The sequence below is a fragment of the Cryptotermes secundus genome, unplaced genomic scaffold (assembly GCF_002891405.2).
Source record: "Cryptotermes secundus unplaced genomic scaffold, Csec_1.0 scaffold2481, whole genome shotgun sequence".
NCBI classification, from domain to species: domain Eukaryota; kingdom Metazoa; phylum Arthropoda; class Insecta; order Blattodea; family Kalotermitidae; genus Cryptotermes; species Cryptotermes secundus.
This window is the reverse complement of record NW_019729248.1, coordinates 4,768-29,146: the sequence shown is the minus strand read 5'-3', so window position 1 is coordinate 29,146 and position 24,379 is coordinate 4,768. Positions and strand designations below refer to the sequence as shown.

Sequence of the window (24,379 nt, the reverse complement as noted above, 5' to 3'; positions counted from 1 at the left end):
CCACCTACCGCAATACATTAAAGAGATACCAGCATTATGTAAATTTAAAATTACTTTGAAAACATTTCTATTAAAACATTGCTTTTATAGCATAGATGAGTTCCTCTCCTATGTGGACAAGACTTAGTTCACATTAGGATCATATAATAATTTAAAAGTAAGAACAATTGAGCTTAGCTTAACACACACTAGGAGTGTATACTGCGTAACTCTCTTCTTGCAGGAAACTGGATGCCATGTGCTGGAGAAAACACAGCAGGGACTATGGGATATTTAGCCGAGGCGGTGGGAGTGGTGCTGCTAGAAACCAGTGTATCTGGGAGGTCTTGTGACCGGCCAATTCGATCAAGGTTTTCCGTGGTTTCCCTTGGTCCCAGAGCAAATGCTGAATTGGTACCCAAATTCCACGTTGCACTGCATGCTTCACATGCAGCCCCCCCCCCCATCATGAAACTTATTATACTATAACTACACAAGAATGACATGTCTTATATCATGTATATGATCCATGGACACGAAATGAATGAATGAATGAATGAATGAATGAACCCTTTAACCCCTACTATGTTTTGAGGTCTAAATCAAATTGATGGTGCATTCAGTAAGCAACAATTATATATCAATAATATGACAGTTCTTAATCACTAATACTGTAGTTTTTAAATTAGCTGCTTCTAATTTTCAGAGTCTTATATCATTATTTCTGATATTACAGTACTAAGTTTTCTCTAAAAATCATGATTGTATGCTATGATTTCTGATACTTCAGCGATTCTAAGCCCTTAAATTAGCAGTATACAATTTTTATGATCTACATTTTTTCAGTCATTATTTTCAGCTCATATCTTCAAATAGTCTTTCCACTCTTGTTGCTAATCTTAAAATATAATTCACAGTTTTAAGTTATCACATTCATATTAAATATTTCTTCAAAGTTATTACAGTAAAAGAGTTTGTTATGCCTTCCTTGTACAGAGCACACAAACACTACTGCACTTTGCACCTTCTGCTGTTTGCATGACACACCAATATCATAATTATGGGTGGCCCCCATAGGCATGATTTGATGGAAACATCAATACTTAATGATGAGGTTAAAGTTTTTAATAAAAAGTTGAATGACATTACCAACAAATATAGGCATACGACTATGATGCCCATAGACCTAGAAAGAGAAGATTTCACACATCATGGACTATATAATAAGAAATTCAGGTAAAGACAAGCTAGTAATGCTACTAATGGAAAAAACTGAAATGCAGCTGCAGGAAATACAAATTGGAATGCCGATTAGTCTAACATGGAAGGAGGATGCAACAATAATCTCAGCTGAGGATCAGGGAATAGCCAGTGTAGTGTTGCAAACTATTCCCCCTAGAAGACGTCGAAGATACCAAATACAAGAAATGAGGATTTTTTATGGGAATACAGTCAACTCTCGATTATCCGGGCTAATGGTGGGGATGGAAGTCACGGTTAATCGAAAACCCGGTTAAGCCAAATTTTATTATACGGGCTGGACGACTGTGAAGGGTCGGAGTTCGAGTCCCGGTAGGGTCAAGAATTTTAACTTCTCCAAATCGTCCAGACCGGCTCTGGGGTCCATCCAACCTCCTATCCAATGGGTACCGGGGGCTCTTTCCCCGGGGGTAAAGCGGCCGGGGCGTGAAGCTGACCACTCACCTCCAACTAGTGCCGAGGTCAAGAAAATTTGGATCTATACATCCACTCCCCCACACGCCTTAATGGCGTAGGGCTTAATTCGTTGAGCAGAGGAACAACTTTACCTTTTACCTTTTAATACCTTCATAATACTATAGACCTACCTGTATTTAAATTTATTCATCCTCATTTCTATGTCATCTCATGGCCTATTTAATACTTTCTTTACATTACACTCAGTATGAATTAGTTATTTCAATCACTGTTCAACAACATCCAGCACTTTTTACGGTCACACTTAACACTTAAAATAATTTAATACTGTCTTTTGCTTTTTCGCGGCATTTTCCTTTTTACGGATATCCGTACGAAGCCTACGTAATATTAGCTTGTCACTTAATAAACTGTCCTCTTCACTCTCAAGATAGTCTAGTAAGGATTCCAAATGATTAAGCGCAGCACCATGTGATACTTTCTTACTGGCAACACTGTCCACCTCTTCCTCATTCTCACTTTCTTCCCGCTCTTCTGGCTGCACCCCCATTGAAGTTACGATTTCGTCACTGCTTAACATTTCGAAGCCCGGTTCACACGAGTCACAGTTAAACCACTCTCTTATATTTTCCTCGTTGACTTCTTCACCACCATGAACTTGGTTAGCCACTTTTGTCAATTTTATGGCTATCTCATTTTCACTGAATCCAGTGAATCCATGGATTTCGTCATCTTCATTAGTGATGAAAGGCATCAGTTTCTTCCATGAATTTTTCAATACAGATGGCTTTACTGTATCCCACGCTGTTGAAATCTCGTATATGGCATCTAATACTGAAAAGGACTTCCAGAAACACGTCAGATCATTGCCTTCATCGATGTACTTTTGTAGCAAATTTGATCTGTAGATTCTCTTCATACTTGAGATAACTCCTTGATCCATTGGTTGGATAAGTGCGGTAACATTAGCGGGAAAATATTTCACAAAAATATTTCCATCATCTGACCTCAGGAGACTTTCGTTAGGATGTGAGGGCGCATTGTCAATGAGGAGCACAGCTTTCTCAGGTAGGCCTTGGGATTTTAGATGGTCACGAACTTGAGGCACGAATTTAAAATCAAACCATTCTTTAAATATCGCTCTATTCATCCAAGCTACTTTCTGGTTAAAATAATGGATAGGCAGACTTGAAGCTACTGTTCCTTTAAAAGAGCGTGGTCTTTTCGCTTTGCCGATAACTACTGGTATTAGTTTGTGTGTTCCTGATGCATTAGAACAGCACAAGACTGTCAATCTCTCCTTACTGGATTTGTGACCTGGAGCCTGTCTTTCATTTTGAAATGCCAATGTTCTGGTTGGCAAGCATTTCCAATAAAGACCCGTTTCATCGGCATTATAGATTTGTTCTGGCAGCAGATTTTCACTTTTCACAAAACTATCAAAATTGGTGCAAAATTGATCTGATGCTGACAAGTCCCCTGACAATTTCTCACCTTGAATACTGATTTCTCGTATTCCATGACGCTGCTTGAAACGTGTTAGCCAACCGGAAGAAGCGTCAAAACTCCCTTCTAGTTCAAGTGCTTCGAAAAAATATTTAGCTTGTTTAGCACAAACTGGTCCTGTTATTGTTGTTCCCTGTGCCCTTAGTTGATTAAACCAGGTCAGCATCGCTTTGTCGAGATCATCGTATGTTGATTTCTTCATGGTTTTTCTCTTCTTCATTCCGCTTGAATTAGAAGACGAAGCAAAGGAAATTAACTCATTCTTTTGTTTTTTCAAATCACGAACAGTTTGTTCTCCAATACCGTATTGCATTGCTAATTGTTTAACTACAGCTCCTTTTTCCAGCTGATTGATAATTTCAAGTTTCTGTTGAATACTTAACACAACACGCTTCCTTTTAAACCCCGACATTTTGCTAACGCACTTGAAGATCTATATTAAGAAACTGATACTTACTTTCACAATGCACTCTCACACTGAGATGGTACCGTTAAATAACCTGGGGCGGTGTATTTGTCCTTGAAACTTTCCAAAAATTCTTGCATTCTTTCACCCCCACCCTAGAACATTGTGTTCGCATAACGGGACGAAATAATGCAGAGCTCGGTTCACACTAGTGCGAAAATAGTGTTAAACTCACCATGTGAAACAAAAGTGAATGAATATTAAACAACATATAAACTTAAAAAAAAAAGCCCCGGTTAAGCCGCAAACCGGTTAATCTGCCCCCGGATAATCGAGAGTTGACTGTAACTCAAAATGGAAACAATAGTCAGCAGAATTCTCTTGTCATATATCATCAGAAAATAAGAAGCATTAGAAATAAAAAAGAAGAATTAGCTATTTTTTAAAATGATATATATAATAATCCTGATATTTTATGTATTAGTGAGCATCATTTGAGCACAGACGCGTTATCCATGTTCTTCATGACAAAATATAAAATTGGCAACAGGTTTTTCACATAATATGTCTTAAGAATGGAGGAGTTTGTATATTAGTTAAGAATAATATAACATATCAAAAGCTAGATCTTAATAAGTTAAGTAGGGAGAAGGTTTTTGAAGCCTGTGCGGTGAAGATATTTATAAGTAATAAGAAATTAGGTATTTTCTGTCTCTACAGAGTACCAGATGGGGACATCAGCCAATTTATTGAGCAGCTGGATGCTACACTTTCATATTTAGTAACCCTTAAATTGGAACTGTAATTTGTGGCGATACAAATATAAATTACCTTAATGAAAACCATAAAAAAATACAGTTACAATCCTTATTAGACACTTATAATCTAGCTCAAATAATTGACTGTCCGACTAGAACAGGTCCCACTTCTGTCACACTCATCGATCATTTGTTCTCAGATAAGAATGTCTTCAATAAATTTCAAACCCATTCCGCGATAAATGGGTTTTCAGACCATGATGGACAAATCTTAGTACTTGAAAATTTACAGGTGATAAAGAAAAGGGACCAAGTAAGAGCATTTAGGGATATCAATGATGAGAACATAGCATATTTCCAACAGGCATTACAAAATGAAAATTGGGAAGTACTTTATGATCAAGAGAACGTTAATATGAATTTTAATACATTTCATAATACCTTCTTAACAATTTTAGAAAACAGCTTTCCCCTGGTGTAGAAAAAAATAGAAAGACACCAATAAATGGATAACCAAAGGTATACGAACATCTTGCAATCATAAAAGAGCTTTATACAACTTAGTTAAAAACTCAAAGGATGAAAGATTGGACTCATACTATAAAAAGTACTGTATAACATTAACGAAAGTGATAAAAGAAGCTAAGAAATTGTACTACCAAAAACTTATAAGTAACTCGGAAAACAAAATACAATTAACCTGGAAGATTATTAATAAAGAAACTGGGAAAAGGAGGGACCCAGATAATATAGCCGAATTGAAAGTGGGGAAAAGCAAAGTAACTAATACTAAGGAAGTAGTAGAAATATTCAATAAATACTTTATAACTGTAGCTGAGAATCTGGAAACGAAACGTGCCAATAAAAATGAAGCTATTAAATTCTTAGACACTTTGAAGTTTGATAAATTCCCTGAACTGAGGCTAATACCCACAATGGAGGTGGAAATAAAGAGCATACTTATGTTGCAAAAATCAAAAGATTCTACAGGATATGATGGCATTTCTAGTAAGATATTGCAATATTGTATAACTGAGATAAGTAAACCATTGTGTCACATATTTAATGCATCTTTTGAGCACAGAATATATCCTGATAGAATGAAATTTGCCTCATTAAGACCTATATAAAAAACAGGTGAGAAGGCAATTACGGCAAACTATAGACCAGTATCATTGCTAATAAGTTTTTATATGATTTTTCAAAGAATGATGTATAATAGGATAAAGCAACACATACATACAAACAATTTAATGTCTTTTGCACAGTTTGGATTTAGAGAAAACAGTAACACAGAAATGGCAATATATACATTAACTAATCATATTTTGGAAATGTTGGAAAGACGCAATCACTCATTAGCAATTTTTTGTGATTTGACAGAAGCATTTGACTGTGTGAGTCATGATATTCTTTTGAGTAAATTAGCAACATATGGCATTGGTGGTAAAATAAAAATATGGTTGAAGTCCTATCTGGAAAACAGAAGACAAAGAGTTGAACTCTATAATAATGAAAATGGTAAATGCTGTTCAGACTGGGGAACTGCCAAATCTGGAGTGCCACAGGGCTCGATTTTGGGTCCTTTGTTGTTCCTTTTATAAATTAATGACCTGGTGTCAGCATTAAGTATCGACAACAAGTCACTGTTGTATGTCAATGATACAAGTATATTAGTGTCGGGTATTAATATCGATGAAATTCAAGAAAGGTAAAAACTTATGTTAAATTCCTTAAGTCAGTGGTTTAAATACAATAGCTCATCCCTAAACTTGAGGAAAACTAAAGTGTTAAAATTTGAAACAATCAATTGTGACAATATGCCTGTACATTTAAAGTTTAATGATGAATTATTACAAGTGAAAACTCATATTAAATTTTTGGGCATTGAAATTGATAAGTTCCTGAATTGGAAGAATCACTGAAGGTTGAATCACTGTTACCCAGATTGGGAAAGGCATGTTAGGCAATACGAATTATGAAAANATGATGATGATGATGATGATGATGATGATGATGATGATGATGATGATGATGATGATGATGATGATGATGATGATGATGATGATGATGATGATGATGATGATGATGATGATGATGATGATGATGATGATGATGATGATGATGATGATGATGATGATGATGATGATGATGATGATGATGATGATGATGATGATGATGATGATGATGATGATGATGATGATGATGATGATGATGATGATGATGATGATGATGATGATGATGATGATGATGATGATGATGATGATGATGATGATGATGATGATGATGATGATGATGATGATGATGATGATGATGATGATGATGATGATGATGATGATGATGATGATGATGATGATGATGATGATGATGATGATGATGATGATGATGATGATGATGATGATGATGATGATGATGATGATGATGATGATGATGATGATGATGATGATGATGATGATGATGATGATGATGATGATGATGATGATGATGATGATGATGATGATGATGATGATGATGATGATGATGATGATGATGATGATGATGATGATGATGATGATGATGATGATGATGATGATGATGATGATGATGATGATGATGATGATGATGATGATGATGATGATGATGATGATGATGATGATGATGATGATGATGATGATGATGATGATGATGATGATGATGATGATGATGATGATGATGATGATGATGATGATGATGATGATGATGATGATGATGATGATGATGATGATGATGATGATGATGATGATGATGATGATGATGATGATGATGATGATGATGATGATGATGATGATGATGATGATGATGATGATGATGATGATGATGATGATGATGATGATGATGATGATGATGATGATGATGATGATGATGATGATGATGATGATGATGATGATGATGATGATGATGATGATGATGATGATGATGATGATGATGATGATGATGATGATGATGATGATGATGATGATGATGATGATGATGATGATGATGATGATGATGATGATGATGATGATGATGATGATGATGATGATGATGATGATGATGATGATGATGATGATGATGATGATGATGATGATGATGATGATGATGATGATGATGATGATGATGATGATGATGATGATGATGATGATGATGATGATGATGATGATGATGATGATGATGATGATGATGATGATGATGATGATGATGATGATGATGATGATGATGATGATGATGATGATGATGATGATGATGATGATGATGATGATGATGATGATGATGATGATGATGATGATGATGATGATGATGATGATGATGATGATGATGATGATGATGATGATGATGATGATGATGATGATGATGATGATGATGATGATGATGATGATGATGATGATGATGATGATGATGATGATGATGATGATGATGATGATGATGATGATGATGATGATGATGATGATGATGATGATGATGATGATGATGATGATGATGATGATGATGATGATGATGATGATGATGATGATGATGATGATGATGATGATGATGATGATGATGATGATGATGATGATGATGATGATGATGATGATGATGATGATGATGATGATGATGATGATGATGATGATGATGATGATGATGATGATGATGATGATGATGATGATGATGATGATGATGATGATGATGATGATGATGATGATGATGATGATGATGATGATGATGATGATGATGATGATGATGATGATGATGATGATGATGATGATGATGATGATGATGATGATGATGATGATGATGATGATGATGATGATGATGATGATGATGATGATGATGATGATGATGATGATGATGATGATGATGATGATGATGATGATGATGATGATGATGATGATGATGATGATGATGATGATGATGATGATGATGATGATGATGATGATGATGATGATGATGATGATGATGATGATGATGATGATGATGATGATGATGATGATGATGATGATGATGATGATGATGATGATGATGATGATGATGATGATGATGATGATGATGATGATGATGATGATGATGATGATGATGATGATGATGATGATGATGATGATGATGATGATGATGATGATGATGATGATGATGATGATGATGATGATGATGATGATGATGATGATGATGATGATGATGATGATGATGATGATGATGATGATGATGATGATGATGATGATGATGATGATGATGATGATGATGATGATGATGATGATGATGATGATGATGATGATGATGATGATGATGATGATGATGATGATGATGATGATGATGATGATGATGATGATGATGATGATGATGATGATGATGATGATGATGATGATGATGATGATGATGATGATGATGATGATGATGATGATGATGATGATGATGATGATGATGATAGTAATGTTACAACACTTAAAATGATATATCATGCATACCTTCATTCACTCATGAGATATGGAATAGTCTTTTGGGGTAATTTGTCAGAGGCCAAGAAAATCTTTATCTTACCAAAGAAGACTGGTAGATTAATAATGGAAGAGAGTCATGTAGGCCAGCATTTATAAAGTTAAATATATTAACATTGGTCTCTCAATATATTTTATCCTTGATGACTTTTATGATAAATAATTTGGAGGATTTTACTTTTAATTATTCAATTTATGAGAGACTGACAAGACATGAAAGAAATTTACATGTCCTACAATCACATCTCGCAATGAGGCAGAAAGGGGTCCATTGCATGAGTATAAAAATATTTATAAAATAACAGTCTTCCTGATTATTTAACTGATTTAGTATATGATAAAAAAACAGTTTATAAAAGAAATAAGGGATATCCTAGTACATAATCCATCATATACTGCTGATGAATTTTGCTCCTCTGTCGGGATCAACAGCTAAGGAATAGAAGGGGAGTGCATGCTGACTGATGGATGTCCCACAGTAGGCATCAATATAGACATTAAGTGTAAACATAATCTGTATTTTATGTATTTATTTAGATGCACGTTGTTTGCATTTATGTCTGTTTGTTATTGTGATATGGCATGTTGGATTTGTAAAGATGTATTGTTGTTTGTAAAGCTTGTGACATGTTTCATATTCAGCACAGATTGCATTTATGATTATCCTGAAAGCAGATGTATGTATGTATGTATGTATGTATGTATGTATGTATGTATGTATGTATGTACGTTGGGATTTTATGTTGATGTTTATTGTAAACCATACCAAGACTTACGACAACCCCAAGGGGCAAGGGTAAACCAGCNATTCCTGGTACTCACTTCTGTTAGAGGCTGAGTAAACCCCAGGGCCTAGTGCGGCCAGAAGGATTAGGTCAATTGAAAAAATCCAATGACCTCATTGGGACTTGAACCCGCGACCTTCCAGCTTGTAACATAGTACCTTAACCACTATGCTACCGCGTACCCCCTGATCCATATTGGTTCACGAATAAATTTCTTAACTTAAAAATAAGCTTTCACACACATTCATGACATAATTTTAACGTAAAGGAAGGCTGCTGTAGTGAAACAAATTGAAATTTTGTATACGGTGCAGTGGAAAATTACATTTTTAAACTATCCTTTATGGAAGTGTTGTAATTACATCACTTCTAAGTAATATATTTCAAGAATGTTCTTATTATAAAAGTTTACGTCAAACATCTATTTCAAAAATGGAAAAATAAACAACTACATATAGTGAGCATCATAAATGTTTTAAGAGTATATAGACTTATAAAAACATTTACGTATTGGTGGGTTCCTGATCACCTCCAATGATGATTCATTAGGAATCGAAACTTGTTAGGTAACTAAGTGCTGAAGTGGTGAAAGCATTATATGTCACATTGGACTGAAATAAACTTAATTGTAAACTTAACAGTGTGATGGACCAGAATGAAACGAAACAAATTAACTTGAATTTAACCTGTTCTATTAAATTAATTGAACTGGTTGGCTTATTATTCCAACAATTACTAGAAGTGTAACAGTGAAGAAATCATATAATAAAGTATTATTAATTTATTACTTGGTAATTACCATCCAGTTTTCAGGATTTGTTCAATAAATACCATACACAGTGAAACCTCCATTTCACGTTTCTTTGGGTGCCATTAGATTTAAACGCTATATTGAGGAAATTCTTAAATGGAGAAAATTTAGGACTGAGATTACTGACTTGGGATCTTTTATTGTTATGTGCCTTATAATGGTTGTTATATTATTGTGATAGACCACTGTGTAACTTTTATGTGACTTTGAAATGTGATGTATTCGCTGTTATTTTTTCACATGTCCAATTGTATTCACTTCAGTTATGGATGCAAAACAAAGTTGATTCGTTAAATTAGAGTAATAAATGCAGGAAAATGTTAAATCAGAGCACATTAAATGAGGGTTCCACTGTGGTTAATTTCATAGGCGACAAATTACTCATGATACAAACTCTGCAGACATGAATAGCCATAGAGTTGAAGCATATCAAAACCCATTATAAAACTCTACACATTCAAGATCTGTTCAAACTCTATAGCACATAGTGTGAAGTGAGATTTTCATACGTAGTTCATAAGGTAAATTTATTCTGAAATAACTTCTAGATGCTCAACATAAGTTAATAACTATAAAGTTACAAGCTTTACAATTCTCACCTTACTGTGTTAACATATTATATGTGTAGAGTAATGCACTATGAAGAATATTCACCTGATCTTCCTTCTCTTTCAGTAGCTGTGATCTAGTTTTCTTATGGAAGTCCTTCCTATCTCTCAATGAAGCAGGAGGTTTAAGGGCAGTTTTAGGAAGAGAAAATAATTCTTCCACTGTCAAGTTCCTTTCATCCAGCTGTACTGCTTTTTGCAGTTTTGATAACTGCATCTCTATCTTATGCCCTGAGCTCTTTTTTGATGAATTACCTTGTTTTTGCATGGCCATTGCTCTTGAACTGTTCTGGAAACAAAATATATTTAACAAATGCAAAGGTGCATTATAATATGTTTCAACATGTTCATATTATTTAATAATTCTCAATCAGAAAATTGTTTCATCGCACTTCCAACGACATACAACTTTCACAACTATTGTAATTAGTCTGAAGGGAAATATCTGAACTTACATTATTCAGACAAGGCAGTTTACATGTGGTATGCCAGAAGAACAAAATTCACAGTATTATTAAAGAAATATATGTGAAATGCAGCTTTGCATATATATGTTAATAATAATTAATATTGTCACATGAGACTTAATACACAGAGTGTTTGGGTTAGTAACTGGATTTATTGGNGGGGGGTCATGAAATTATGTGAAGAGAGGTATGACTACTGTTGGTCACTCCACCTCCACTGGAGGGCCTCTCGGATCTGCTGTGCAGCAATATATCGGCTTGTTGTGAAAGGATTACAGAATGACTCCTACAACTGTCCTGCTCATATTTGTTGCCAGAAGCATGCTTTAATACACCAGTGTATAGCAATGGACACCTCTGTGACATTTCCATGTTTCCAAGATTCTGCATTTTCAGCGTCACGTAACTTTGCTTCTTGACTAAGGCCACTCTTCCTGAAAATACCTCATGCATCTTGCCATAACCTCTGTCCTGAGGAGGTCTTCCTGTTATGTTATGGCCACCCTTTGAAATAGTGCCACAATGCCGTACTAGCCCCATCTCTTCTGTTTCCACTTCGGATATTGTCCAGTCCCAATTCACTGTAGTATCGGTTCCACGTTGCAGTCATCTGGCTCCTCCTTCCTTAGGGCAATACACAACTTGAAACATGTGCGCTCTACGATGTGCGCCTCCGTTAGTGTGCTTCTGTTGTCACTGGTCCCCAGCCATCCTAGTGGGCACCTCCATTCACGGTTGAATCGTCTTCACCTTAGGCATTCCAGCTCGGTGAGTGGGTTTTGAACCCAACTCTGCTAGGCTATCAGTAGCCTCCAAGGGAGGGGGGGAGTCTTCCAGCAGCGACATCAGTGCTCTCCCAAACTGAGCCTATACCACCTCACCGCCGCCCTTTGTGAGGGAAAGAACATGGTCGAGCCCCGGAGCATCACAATGACAGTTCTTCCTCGCTCAGTCATAGCATGCGGCATCCCAAATCCAAAGCTGCATCGTTGTCGCGAAATAATCCAGCCCCAGGATGAACACGACGGTGATCTTAGTAACGAATACACAAGTCGTCAAGGGGCTCCGACTCAAGGCCAACTCTACAAACTCTTCCTTCCAGGCAGGAAAGGTCTCCAACGCCATCTGTGGGACATACGGCCAGGTAAATTCCATCTCGGGCAGTCCTTCAGTGAAGTCTGGTCTGGTTATCGTCACTCCTACTACGGTGCCCGTGGTTACATAGCGTGATTTGTCCCCAGTCTGGAGTTCAACGTTTAAGAGTAGGCTGTCATCGCCCTGCCTTACCAGCATCTAAAGTTTGTAGCGAGGGGGCTAGAGTGATGTCACCAGCGCCTTCTTGGTGCGAACCCCTACCTGTTTCTCGGATCTCAGTTGACCTCAACCCAGCCAGTCCTTCTTGGTATATTTCTGTCGGCATTATCCCCTAAGATGACTGACACCCCAACACTGTCAGTATATGGGTCACCCTGTCCTACTTCACTCGGTCCCTGGCAGCCATGGGTCCAAGCGCACTCCAGATCTTGCCATCCGCAGTTTTCCTGATCTTCCTGATGGTCGGCTGCCGCTCTCGCAGCCCCTAGCCTCAGAACCTGGCTGATGGCTTCGTTGGGCGTCCTGTCTCCACTCATGAAATGAAACTTTAACTTTTAGTTCATTATCTCTTCGAAAAATGCATAACTTGCATTCCTTTGGATGAAGTCCTGGGGCACATCGACAACTGCTATATGGTGGTGGCAGATACTTTAATGGGCTTGCTGGCCATCTTTCTTTACGTCTTCGTTGGCTCCAATTTAGGATCTCATTTCGTTTAGCACACGTTCAAACCCGCCCATGATCGGTTGTCTCTTCAATTAAATTCCTAACTTATCATCCGCAGCCGAACAACCCAACAATCCAAATACCCGCTCCAATACCCCCTTTCTTACATTAAATATCGCGTGATAGTGATTATACAAAGTTTTCGGATTAGTAACTGAATCACTGGGCACTTAAGCGCCTTATTTACAAATAACTACATAGTTCACATTCACTGTCATTTCACAGTCTAACATATCACTCGTTTGACAATACAATACAATAACGACTTCATAGTACGTTCCGACGTAATCAGCTCTAGACTCTGGTTAAGGCGGTCGGGAAAGCCGGTCGGTGTCTATTTATTATTTTGGAATAATTTCAATATAATTACCTAATATCTTACAGTTTTAAAAAGCAAGAGAATGCCATTTTTGACAAGTATCAATCAACTCTTCAATATGTAAAAGAGAGATTATACAAGAAATTATGTTAGAAATAGCAAAACATTGAATTTCCTGCAGCCTGCTAATTTATCAATAGTAGTGAATTTTACCGACTATACTCGTACAACACGTTTTTTATTATCAGTACATGTTTCGACCTCAAGAGGTCGTCCTCAGGCGTATGAACATGGCTGTATAATTACACGCGGTCACATTCACTTTTCACTCATTCGACTCTGTATCTTATCCAGACTTACGCTCACTAATATATCGAGTTCTTTTATAAAACACAAGTTAAAATTATTATTCTAATTTAATTGTTAAACGTTAAAAGTTCGTGAATCGAAGTTCAATTCATGTCACTGGCTACACTTGCACTTGTTTTACAGTCTCATTTTACTTACGCTCACTACTGTGTCTAGTTCTTTTTAACTAGTTTAATTATTATTATTATTGTTAAAAGTTCGTTAATTAAAGTTCAACTTATGTTATTGGTTGCACTTTCACTTGTTTGTGAGGTCTCGCTGTTCTTCCGCGTTCTGTGATGCTGTTGGATCTGTTATGACAACGTTCATATTTCTACTAAAATTTTAATATCAGTTAGCTCTAAAAGTTGAGGGGCTACATGTTTGACACGGCTGTGCTAGAGCGTCGGCGAAAATTTTGATGTAAATTTCACGATGAAGTAATTCTCAGCAAACAAGCAATTCACAATTTTGCGAATAAACTTAGACCAACGGGACTCCTAATAGACAAGAAACAGAAACATAAGCGCCGGGTGCTTACTAAGAAGTTACATGACACAGGGGCCAGGCTTGAACATAAACCTAGTAAATCACTTTAACCATCTAGCTCGAGAGACTGCAGTGTCAAAGTCTAGTGCAAGAACGGCAACACAACTGCTGAAGCCATCCAGTGACACTTTAAGTCTGGTGTGCTGTAAGTGCAAGAAGGAATATATTACCTTTGTTTTTATAGCAAAGCAATTAATTGCAAAAAATATTTACGTGTAGAGAGGACGGCATTTTTAACACCTCCTGTGATCTGTGAATTGCAATTACTTCATAGTGAATTTTATCGGTCATCAGACACTCTGAATCATCGGCAAAATTCGCATGCACCTCGCGGCCGGCTATGCACCGGTCGCCGTGAAGCGCAGAGCCCTGTACTCGTCAAGTGAGTAAGAATTCTCCATGTAGAAAATGTATAAAAACACAAAGCAAAGTACTCACGGCCAGTTTTCGTCAAACGTAAGGGTGAACGGGAGCTTCTCTGCGTTGACGATGGGCTCCCTTCTCTTAAAATGTCTACTTTGGTTTCCATGGTGATTTACATATGTACATCGTGATATAGTAACCATTCGTTAGATGGCAGGCAGGTTCTTCGTTATCGGGAAATTTGTGCATGTGCATTGCCGAAACAGTCTGACCAATGGGAAAGCCTTTTATGTGAATTTGACAGAAATTTCTCTATTTTGGGCGTCTTCAGTTAATCTCTAAAATAGACTAAATGGAAATTTCGGATTCACATAGAGATTAAAACGACCAAGAGCCCTACAAATATTTGCCTACCACTTCATCCAGATGCATAATTGGCATCCATGGATAGGTACAGGGGGGCCAACGGAGTGATTCTGTCACCAGATCCGGTGCTTCTACAGCACATGGTGACAGATTTTTTTATTTTGCGATATGTCGAAATTCTGGTGATTTTCACCAAAATTATGTCAAATCTGTTATCAAGGCTCAGCAAGAGCTGGCGGTTTTTTAACCAGGCGCCCTCTGTAGAATTTGAGATTCTCATAGCGGTGTTTACCATTTATCTTCTGATTACATAGCATTATGTGCAGGAATGTAATCTTCAAACGTCCGCTTTCTAATGGTTCGAACCGTTTCTTATATAATTAAGATTTACAGTAATCGGTAACGTTATTTTTCTGACAGTAACATGTTTGTATCTGTTCTTGAATTGCTGGTGAATGATGTCATAATTAAAACGTTTGAAGTCAGCACATGTAACAATCCTAAAATTGCGTATGTGAGTTAATATATAGTCATTCCTTTACTTAAAGAAAGAACAAAACCCGCTAAAAACAGGCTATGATAAATAAATTAGAAGAAAATGCACTCCGAGATCTAACCCACATAATAGCTTCGTAACAACACAACTTACTACAACTTCCTTTATTTATGTAATAATTAGTGCAATTGTGTAATTCAATTGGGGACACGCGGTAGTGTAGTTGATTGAGGCACTAAGCTACAAGCCGGAATGCCGCGGGTTCGAGTTCCGATGAAGTGGTTTTACCAATTTACCTAGTCCTTCCGGCCACACTATGGCCCTGGGTTCGACTTGGTCTCTAACAGAAATTAGTACCAAGAATCATCCTGGATGGTAAAAGGCGATCGGCGCGTAAGGCTGACAAACTTACCGCCATCTGTGAGCCGATTGTCTAGAGAAAATGTGGGAGCCTCCACGTCTCACAACCGTATGGGCCTTCACAGCCTGTTACAGAGATAGCTTTACCTTTTAACTTTTACTATACATTTTATGCCATAAAATTATAAATATAAAATTATGTAACCAAAAAAAAAATGGGCTTGGGTTTACCGTCAAATAAATTTATTTGTTATTCCATTCGCAACATGTTTCGGCGCAGACAGGCCGTCGTCAGGTGTTTCGTAAGGAATATACAGGTAATGAAGAACTGTATATTGTGAGACATGGAATGTAAGGACCTTGAATCAAGCAGGCAAATTGGAGAATTTGAAAAAGGAAATGCAGAAGAATAAGGTGTCTGTTCTAGGTGTCAGCGAAGTGTCGTGGAAAGGACAAGGTGAAATAAGAAGTGGTGATTATACAGTGTATTATTCCGGAGGTGAACAGGCTGAAAGAGGTGTGGCAATAGTGGTACATAAAAGTGTAGTGAGGAGTGTTGTTAAGAAGATTGTTTGTAATGACAGAATTATTGCTCTGGAGTTGAAGGCGGAACCGGTAGATATACTGATTATGCAAGTGTACACGCCAACATCAGAGTATGATGATGATGAAGTGGAAGAAGTGTATGACACAATTGAAGAAATTCTTCAGGAAGATGGAAGAGGTGACACAAACAGCATCATATTAGGAGACTGGAATAGCACTGTTGGAGATGAATCATATCAGAATATTGTTGGATCACATGGACTAGGAAGACGGAATCACAAGGGTCAAATGCTTATTGACTTTTGTGATTTTGTGGACTGGTTGTTACCAACACTTGGTTTAAGAAGCCAAAGAGAAGACTTTACACATGGAAGGCACCTGGGGATTGAAGGCGGCATCAGCAGGACTACATCCTTGTGAAACATCGATTCAGAAACAGTGTGAAGGATGTGAAGACGCTGCCTGGAGCAGATATTGACTCTGACCACAACTTACTGGTTGCCAAGTTCCGAAACAGGTTCAAGAAAATTATAAGATTTCGAAAGCGCAGACACAGATGGGATTTGGAGAAGTTATATGCTCAAAGACAAAGCATGCAAGAGACCCTAGAAGAGAAACTTGGTGCAATTGAAGGTGAAAGCGGAAATGCTGAAGTGCAGTAGAACAATATAAAAGAACGCATGTTAGATACTATCAGTGATTTGGTTGGTAAAGTAGAGAAGATAGCAAGAAAACCATGGGTTACACAGGAGATGATGAGTAAAATGGAGGAGCGAAGGAAATGGAAGAATGTCAACAATGAAGAAGGCAGGAGGAAATACAGGAGACTGAGGAATGAATTGAAAAGAGCCACGGACAGGGCCAAAAAGGAATATCTTGAGAAGATATGTAATGAGATTATAGAATTTCAAAGAACAGGACGTTATGATTTGATGTACATGAAGACAAAAGAACTAGGATGGAAAGAGAATCATGGGATTCAAAATGTTGGCATCGAAGACTCCCAGGGGAATAGAATAGTAGATCAGAGGCAAGTGCTGAAAATTTGGGAAAATTATATTTCAGAACTATATGATCGACCTAATCGGCCAGAAACCTTAGAAGTTGAACCGGAAGAAGAAGTAGATACAGACGAGAAAGGACCATATATTTTACAAAGTGAGGTGGAAAAAGCTATCAAGGAAATGAGGAAGGGAAAGGCTACAGGAGATGATGATGTACCTGGAGATGTGCTCAAGTTACTGGGAGAAGGTGGTTTGAAAACACTGACAAAACTAATGAACACCATATATGAAAGTGGAGAGTGGCCCAAGGACTTTACAGAAGTTACAATGATTGCCTTAAAGAAAAAGACAAAAGCTACAAAATGCAGCGACCATCGCACAATAAGTCTTATTGCACATACAGCAAAGATAATAGCAAAGATACTTAAAAGAAGAATTGAAAGGAAAATAGAGGATGTACTTGGAGAAGATCAGTTTGGATTTAGAAGAGGAAAAGGAACCAGGGATGCAATTGGGATGATGAGAATTATAGCGGAACGAACTTTGGAGATAGATGAAGAACTGTGTGTTTGCTTCATAGACTGGCAGAAGGCATTTGACCGGGTAAACTGGACCAAATTAATGCAGATCCTGAAAGAAACAGGTATCGATTGGCATGAAAGAAGATTGATTAGCAAATTGTACATGGATCAGAAAGTTAGAGTACGACTGGACAGGGGGGAGACAGGAAGTGTGCAGATTGGAAGAGGAGTTCGACAAGGATGCTGTTTATCACCAATTCTGTTCAACTTGTACAGCGAATGCCTTACCAAGGAAGCTCTGGATGGGCTCGGTGACTTCAAAGTAGGAGGGCAAATTATTCAAACTGTGAAATATGCAGATGACCTTGTGTTAATGGCTAAGGAAGAAACTGTGCTACAGGGCATGATTGATAGACTAATTGAAATTGGAAGGTGCTATGGCATGGAAATGAATGTGGAGAAAACAAAAGTAATGAAAATTTCGAGACAACCAACCCCAGTCACAATAAAGATAGACCAAAAACAAGTGGAGAATGTGAAATGTTTTAAATATTTGGGTAGCTTGTTAACAGATGATGGAAGGTGTACTTGTGAAATTAAATCCAGGATTGCCATGGCAAAAGCTGCATTTAGCAAGAAGAAGAATCTTTTTACCAGCAAATTGGACTTCAATTTTAGGAAGAAACTAGTGAAATCCTACATTTGGAGCATAGCTCTGTATGGGGCTGAAAGATGGACACTTAGGGCAGTAGATCAGAAACATCTGAAAGTTTTGAAATGTGGTGTTGGAGAAGGATGGAGAAGATCAGTTGGACCGATTGTGTGAGAAATGAAGAAGTGTTAATCAGAGTCAGTGAGTAGAGGAATATCCTACACGAAATAAGAAAACGGAAAGCTAATTGGAATGGTCATGTTTTACGCAGAAACTGCCTTCTAAAAGAAGTTATTGAAGGAAAGATAGAGGGGCGGATAGAAGGGACAAGAAGACGAGGAAGAAGACGTAAGAAGATGCTGGATGACCTTGGGGACAGAAGAGGATACTGTCATTTGAAGGAGAAAGCTCTAGATCGCATTAAGTTGAGGAATTGTTTTGGAAGAGACTGTGGACCTGTCATCTTGACAGATTACTGATGATGATGATGTGATGATATTGTGAGATTATAACTGAAGAGAGAGCAGTTACTAGGTTATGGTGGTGTAAGCAAACCATCAGCCTGACAGTGATTGCACACGGAAATAAAGGACGGTATTTCTGTGCAGTCAGAGCTTATATCAAGGTCACTCAAAAAATAGAAGAACTAGTGGCAGTGATGTTTGCTGTGCGGTCTATGACATGGACCAGCTGCCATTACGAGGCAGTTTTGAGACGGCAGTTAGAAGAGTAGGAAGTAGCTGTGAGATGGCAGCCAGCCTGAGAGGACGTCAGCCCGGAAGCAGAGGAACACCTCTGTTTTAAGATGTTACCAAGGAGCACAGTGAAGACTGTGACTGAGAACACTAGTGTTTGTGCGATAGTGATCTATAACTGTAGTCACTATTTGTTTGAAGTGGCCAATAAATCCCATTACCAATCCAAAACCCATCTATAATCACTCCATCACGTGACAATATATTTAAAAACTACAATGTTATTATAGATGTTTTAGTTGCGTTTAGTCGGATCCGACCTAATTAAAGGTTAAACTGACAAATATATACTACTATTTTGATTTTGTAGCCTATTTTTCTTATTTAGAAAAAGTAAAAGAGGATTGTGAGATTACATTGCTGACTGTGTGACTGTATATCTCCTCCTCGTTAATTTTGTTCCTTTTTTAAGCAGTTTGTATTGTTTCAAAGGAAAGCGTGTGATCAGTTCATCCAAAATTTCTTGTATATATATTTCCTTCATTATTTGCATATTCCTTACGAATCATCTGATGATGCCCTATCTGGGCTGAAATATGTTGTGTGAGGAACAATAGAAATATCTCTCTGTGTTATGGTAACCCCTTTTTTTTCTTACATCGAAAAGGGGATGAAACACTAGAAGATCGTATACAGCTTTGAAAGAATATGAGGAATTTTGCTTTGATTCATAGTGCTTCGAATTATTGTAAATCACATTGAATCATCAGAAATGGCTTTGCTGCCATGAAAAAACATTTTCATTCTCAAACGTCTAGACTGATATAAATAAAAGTCTTCATAGTTGATGCCTTTATATCTTGCTACTTGCTTTGCCAGTGCTAAGCACAATTCAAATCACAAGCGATGTAGTACCTAGTTCGGTATATATAGCAGAGATATTTTTATTATTATTATTACTCAAGTTTTACTGGTAAGAGGCGGGCTAACATAAAATTGGGGAAGAAGAGTATATGCTGAAAGATTTGGCAATGAGTGGTTAAAGAGTCGAGCGTTATAGCAAGTGGCTTTGGAGACATGAAGGAAATGCCAGTAGTGCTCTCTCGAAATAGTGCAGAGTGCAATTTGTGGCACGATTAGGTGATCTAACAAAATACACGAAATATAAGAAGAGTTGTTCAATTTTGGGCATCAGCAGGAATTGTCATTTAATAGAGTGAGTGATGAGACAAGATTAATGGATGGGAGTACAGGGCTTCTTATTGCTGAATATTGCTAGTTGAACATTACTGATCAACTTTCAGGTTTATAAAAGTCATGTTTCTCCGATAGTAAGGGAACTTGCGAATTTAAATTGCGCCTAACGCAATGCATTGCAATTGCACATAATATTTTGGACCACAGTTTGAAGAACAAGTTTCAAGAAATTTAAGCAATGGTGTTTCTGAGGCCCTTCTGCAATAAGTACAGAATTTAAATAAAAAAGTTCGAACGTGAGAATAATGATCCGCAAAACTTATGAACTGGCTTAGTTTGGCTCATCAGTTCTCTCTGCACACAGTTGAAAAATACACATTTTATAATCGCAGAGGAAGGTGACTTCTAGAAAAATAAGGTATCATGTACATTATGCTTCTTAAACTATCAAAGGTTTTGTGTTCGCGTTGTTGTTTTGTTATGTGGTAAAACGTGCTGCAGTATTTTAAGAGGTATATTTTTGTTGTTGCTTAATATTATGTAGGAGCCGTGATAGCATAGTCGGTATAGTATAGTATAGTATAGTATAGTATAGTATTTATTGCATTCAAGCAAATCCAATTACAGGCCAACACCACTGGACACAGAACAAGTCAAATATCTTCAACAAATGCTCCAACAATGGAACTAGTCAACATAAAATATACATCAACCTAAAATATACATAACACTATACCATGTTTAATTATAAATAAAATAAGTTAAAATTGTAATAAAAACACATTACATAATAAATTCATTCAACTTAGTAGCTAATATATCTCAAACCATAAAAGATCACAACATCCATCAACTATAATGAGGTATGTTTGTTACATGGCATACCAGTCAAGTTGGAGATTATATCTTACATGTTCAATACCAAATAAAACCAGTCAAGGTATAAGCTTGCTATATACAATGCAGGTATCAGTGCAATATCCTTGAATGTACAACTGCACATCCAAACAATGCATGCAATATTGAATGAACATAGTAAATTACTACTCATTTATACAACCAAAATATTCATCCAAAGTATAAAAGGATTTTGAATGTAAAAAGGCGTTTAAGGCCACTCTAAATACCTTATTATCATGTACTACTTCCTTTATTTTTAATGGGAGACAATTAAAAAGTTTAATTCCATAGCAATAAGGACCCTTCTGATGAACTGTTAAATTTGTCTGAGGGCAATATAAATCTAAACCGCGCCTTGTATTGAGACCATGAATCTGTGTTGATGTATGGAATAGACCCTTATTATTTACAACAAATATCAATAAAGAAAATATATATTGGGACTGGAGTGGCAAAATCCCCCAATCCCTAAATGCTTGTCTACAGGAATCCCTTGCTCTTAGCCCACTCATAATTCTAATTATTCTTTTTTGAATTCTAAAAATTTGTACACTAAACGAGGTATTGCCCCAAAAGATAATTCCATAGGTTAAAAGTGAATGAAAATAACAATAGTAAATCATTTTTAATGTTTCGGTAGGCATGATGGGTTTAATAACCCTCATTGAATAACACGCCTTACACAACTTAGGTATGAGTTGGGATATATGGGCCTTCCAAGTACACGTGCTTTCAACAATTATACCCAAGAACTTCACCTCGGTACTGTTTGGGATCACATTATTGCAATAATTAACCATAACTCCGGTATTAGGACAAGACTTAGCCGCAAATTGTACATGTTTAGTTTTGCTGAAGTTTAGGGTTAGCAGGTTTGACTTGAACCACTCATTAAGGCAGTCAAAAGAGATATTCACATCCCTATTATATTGTAAGTTATTATTGCTACTAATCACCAAACTAGTGTCATCTGCGAATAAGACTGGTTTAACTGTGCTATTAAAAATTGTAGAAAGATCATTTATATAGAAAAGAAATAGAAGCGGACCAAGTATGGACCCTTGAGGGACTCCATGCCTGACAATATCCCAATCTGATCTAATAGTGTTGCTCATTTCAATATCTGTTATTAGTACTCTCTGATGTCGATCTGATAAGTATGATGCAATTAAATCATAAAATCTACCTTGTATCCCATAATATTGTAGTTTACTCAACAATATTTCGTGATTCACACTATCAAACGCCTTCTTCAAGTCACAAAAAACTCCACCTACAACTTTTTGTTTATTTAATGCTTCTAGTATTTCATTGAGTAACACGTAAGAGGCTTTAGCAGTTGAGGATTGACGTCTAAATCCAAATTGCTCATTGACTATTATATTATGATCATGGATATGCTGATTTAATCTAGACAAAACTATCTTCTCAAATATTTTTGAGAAGGAGGTTAAGAGGGAGATGGGCCTATAATTAGATGGATCATTCTCGCAACCGCCCTTGTAACAAGGCTTAATTTCAGCATATTTTAGCCTATCCGGAAATACGCCAGCAGACAACATTTTATTACTAATATATGTTAAAGGAGATATAATAAAGGGGCTACTAATTTTTAACACTTCAACTGATATTTCATCATAGCCATGCGATCTCTTTGTTGTTAAAGATTTAATAATTTTAAATATCTCAGTTGAGGTTGCAGCTTGATATTTTATGCTGGGAAAGGGATGATCAAAAGCTTGCCGCAAGTAATCTAATGGCTTATTGTTTGTTTCAAGACTTTTGTTTATGTTATTCTCAGCCACAGATATGAAAAAACTATTTAAGAAATCTGCTATATATTGCCTATTTTTAGTAATCCGTCCATCAACTTTTAATTCCTGAACTGAATTCACTTTGGCAAACTTCCCAGTTACTGACTTTGTTATATTCCAGATTGTTCTTATTTTATTACTGGATTTTGATATCTGTCTACTATAATGCTTCTTTTTTGCTTCTCTTATGACATTTTTTAATATCTTGCAGTACTGTCTATAATGCCTCTTAAAGGCCTCATTGTTACTACTCCTGTATATCAAATATAGATCTCTTTTATGCTTACAGGAATTACTAATACCAGGAGTAATCCACAAATTACTATTTGTTCTGGTGCTCAACACTTTCAGGGGAAAACTAGAATAGAATATTCTAAGAAATGAACTGAGAAAAGAATTATACATTAAGTTTATATCGTTGGAGCCAAAAACTGAGTCCCAGGTTTCAAGACTCAGTTTATATTCAAAATCCTGTATCGTAGCCAGTTCAGTTTTCCTGATCATTTTTTTCCCTTTTACCCTGCCATTCTTAGTATGCGTTTTAACCTCTGATAAAATAATTAACTGAGCATCATGATAGCGACTGAGTATGGGCTGGACGACGGGGGGGGGGGGATATCGGAGTTCGAGTCCTGGCAGGATCAAAAATTGTCTCTTCACCACGTCGTTCAGACCGGATCTGGGGTCACCCAGCCTCCTATCGAATGGGTAACGAGGGCTCTTTCAGCGGGGGTAAAGCGGCAGGGGCGTGAAGCTGTCCACTCAACTCCAGCTAGTGCTGAGGTCAAGAAAATATGGATCTGTACATCCGCTCCCCATACAATTTCATAGCGTAGTGCGTAATTAGCTAAGCACAAGGACAGCTTAATATTATACGTAACTGCATTAACAATGTGTCGGATCTGGTGAATATCTGGAGAATTTCATACCACCCTTTAGGGACTTTCTTCTTCTTCTTCTTCTTC

General features: G+C 37.0%; 1 protein-coding gene across 1 annotated transcript in view; it reads right to left on the bottom strand.

The window, feature by feature from the left end:
* LOC111865627 (dynein heavy chain 7, axonemal) overlaps window positions 1-15,001 on the bottom strand; it is a gene marked incomplete at its 3' end in the record, with an annotated part of 20,210 nt that extends 5,209 nt beyond the window's left edge. Inside the window, 2 exon segments of the mRNA XM_023853802.2 lie at window positions 11,043-11,285; window positions 14,939-15,001. Of these exon segments, the coding sequence (XP_023709570.2) occupies window positions 11,043-11,270 (228 nt within the window).
* Between the last annotated feature and the right edge of the window lie 9,378 nt (window positions 15,002-24,379).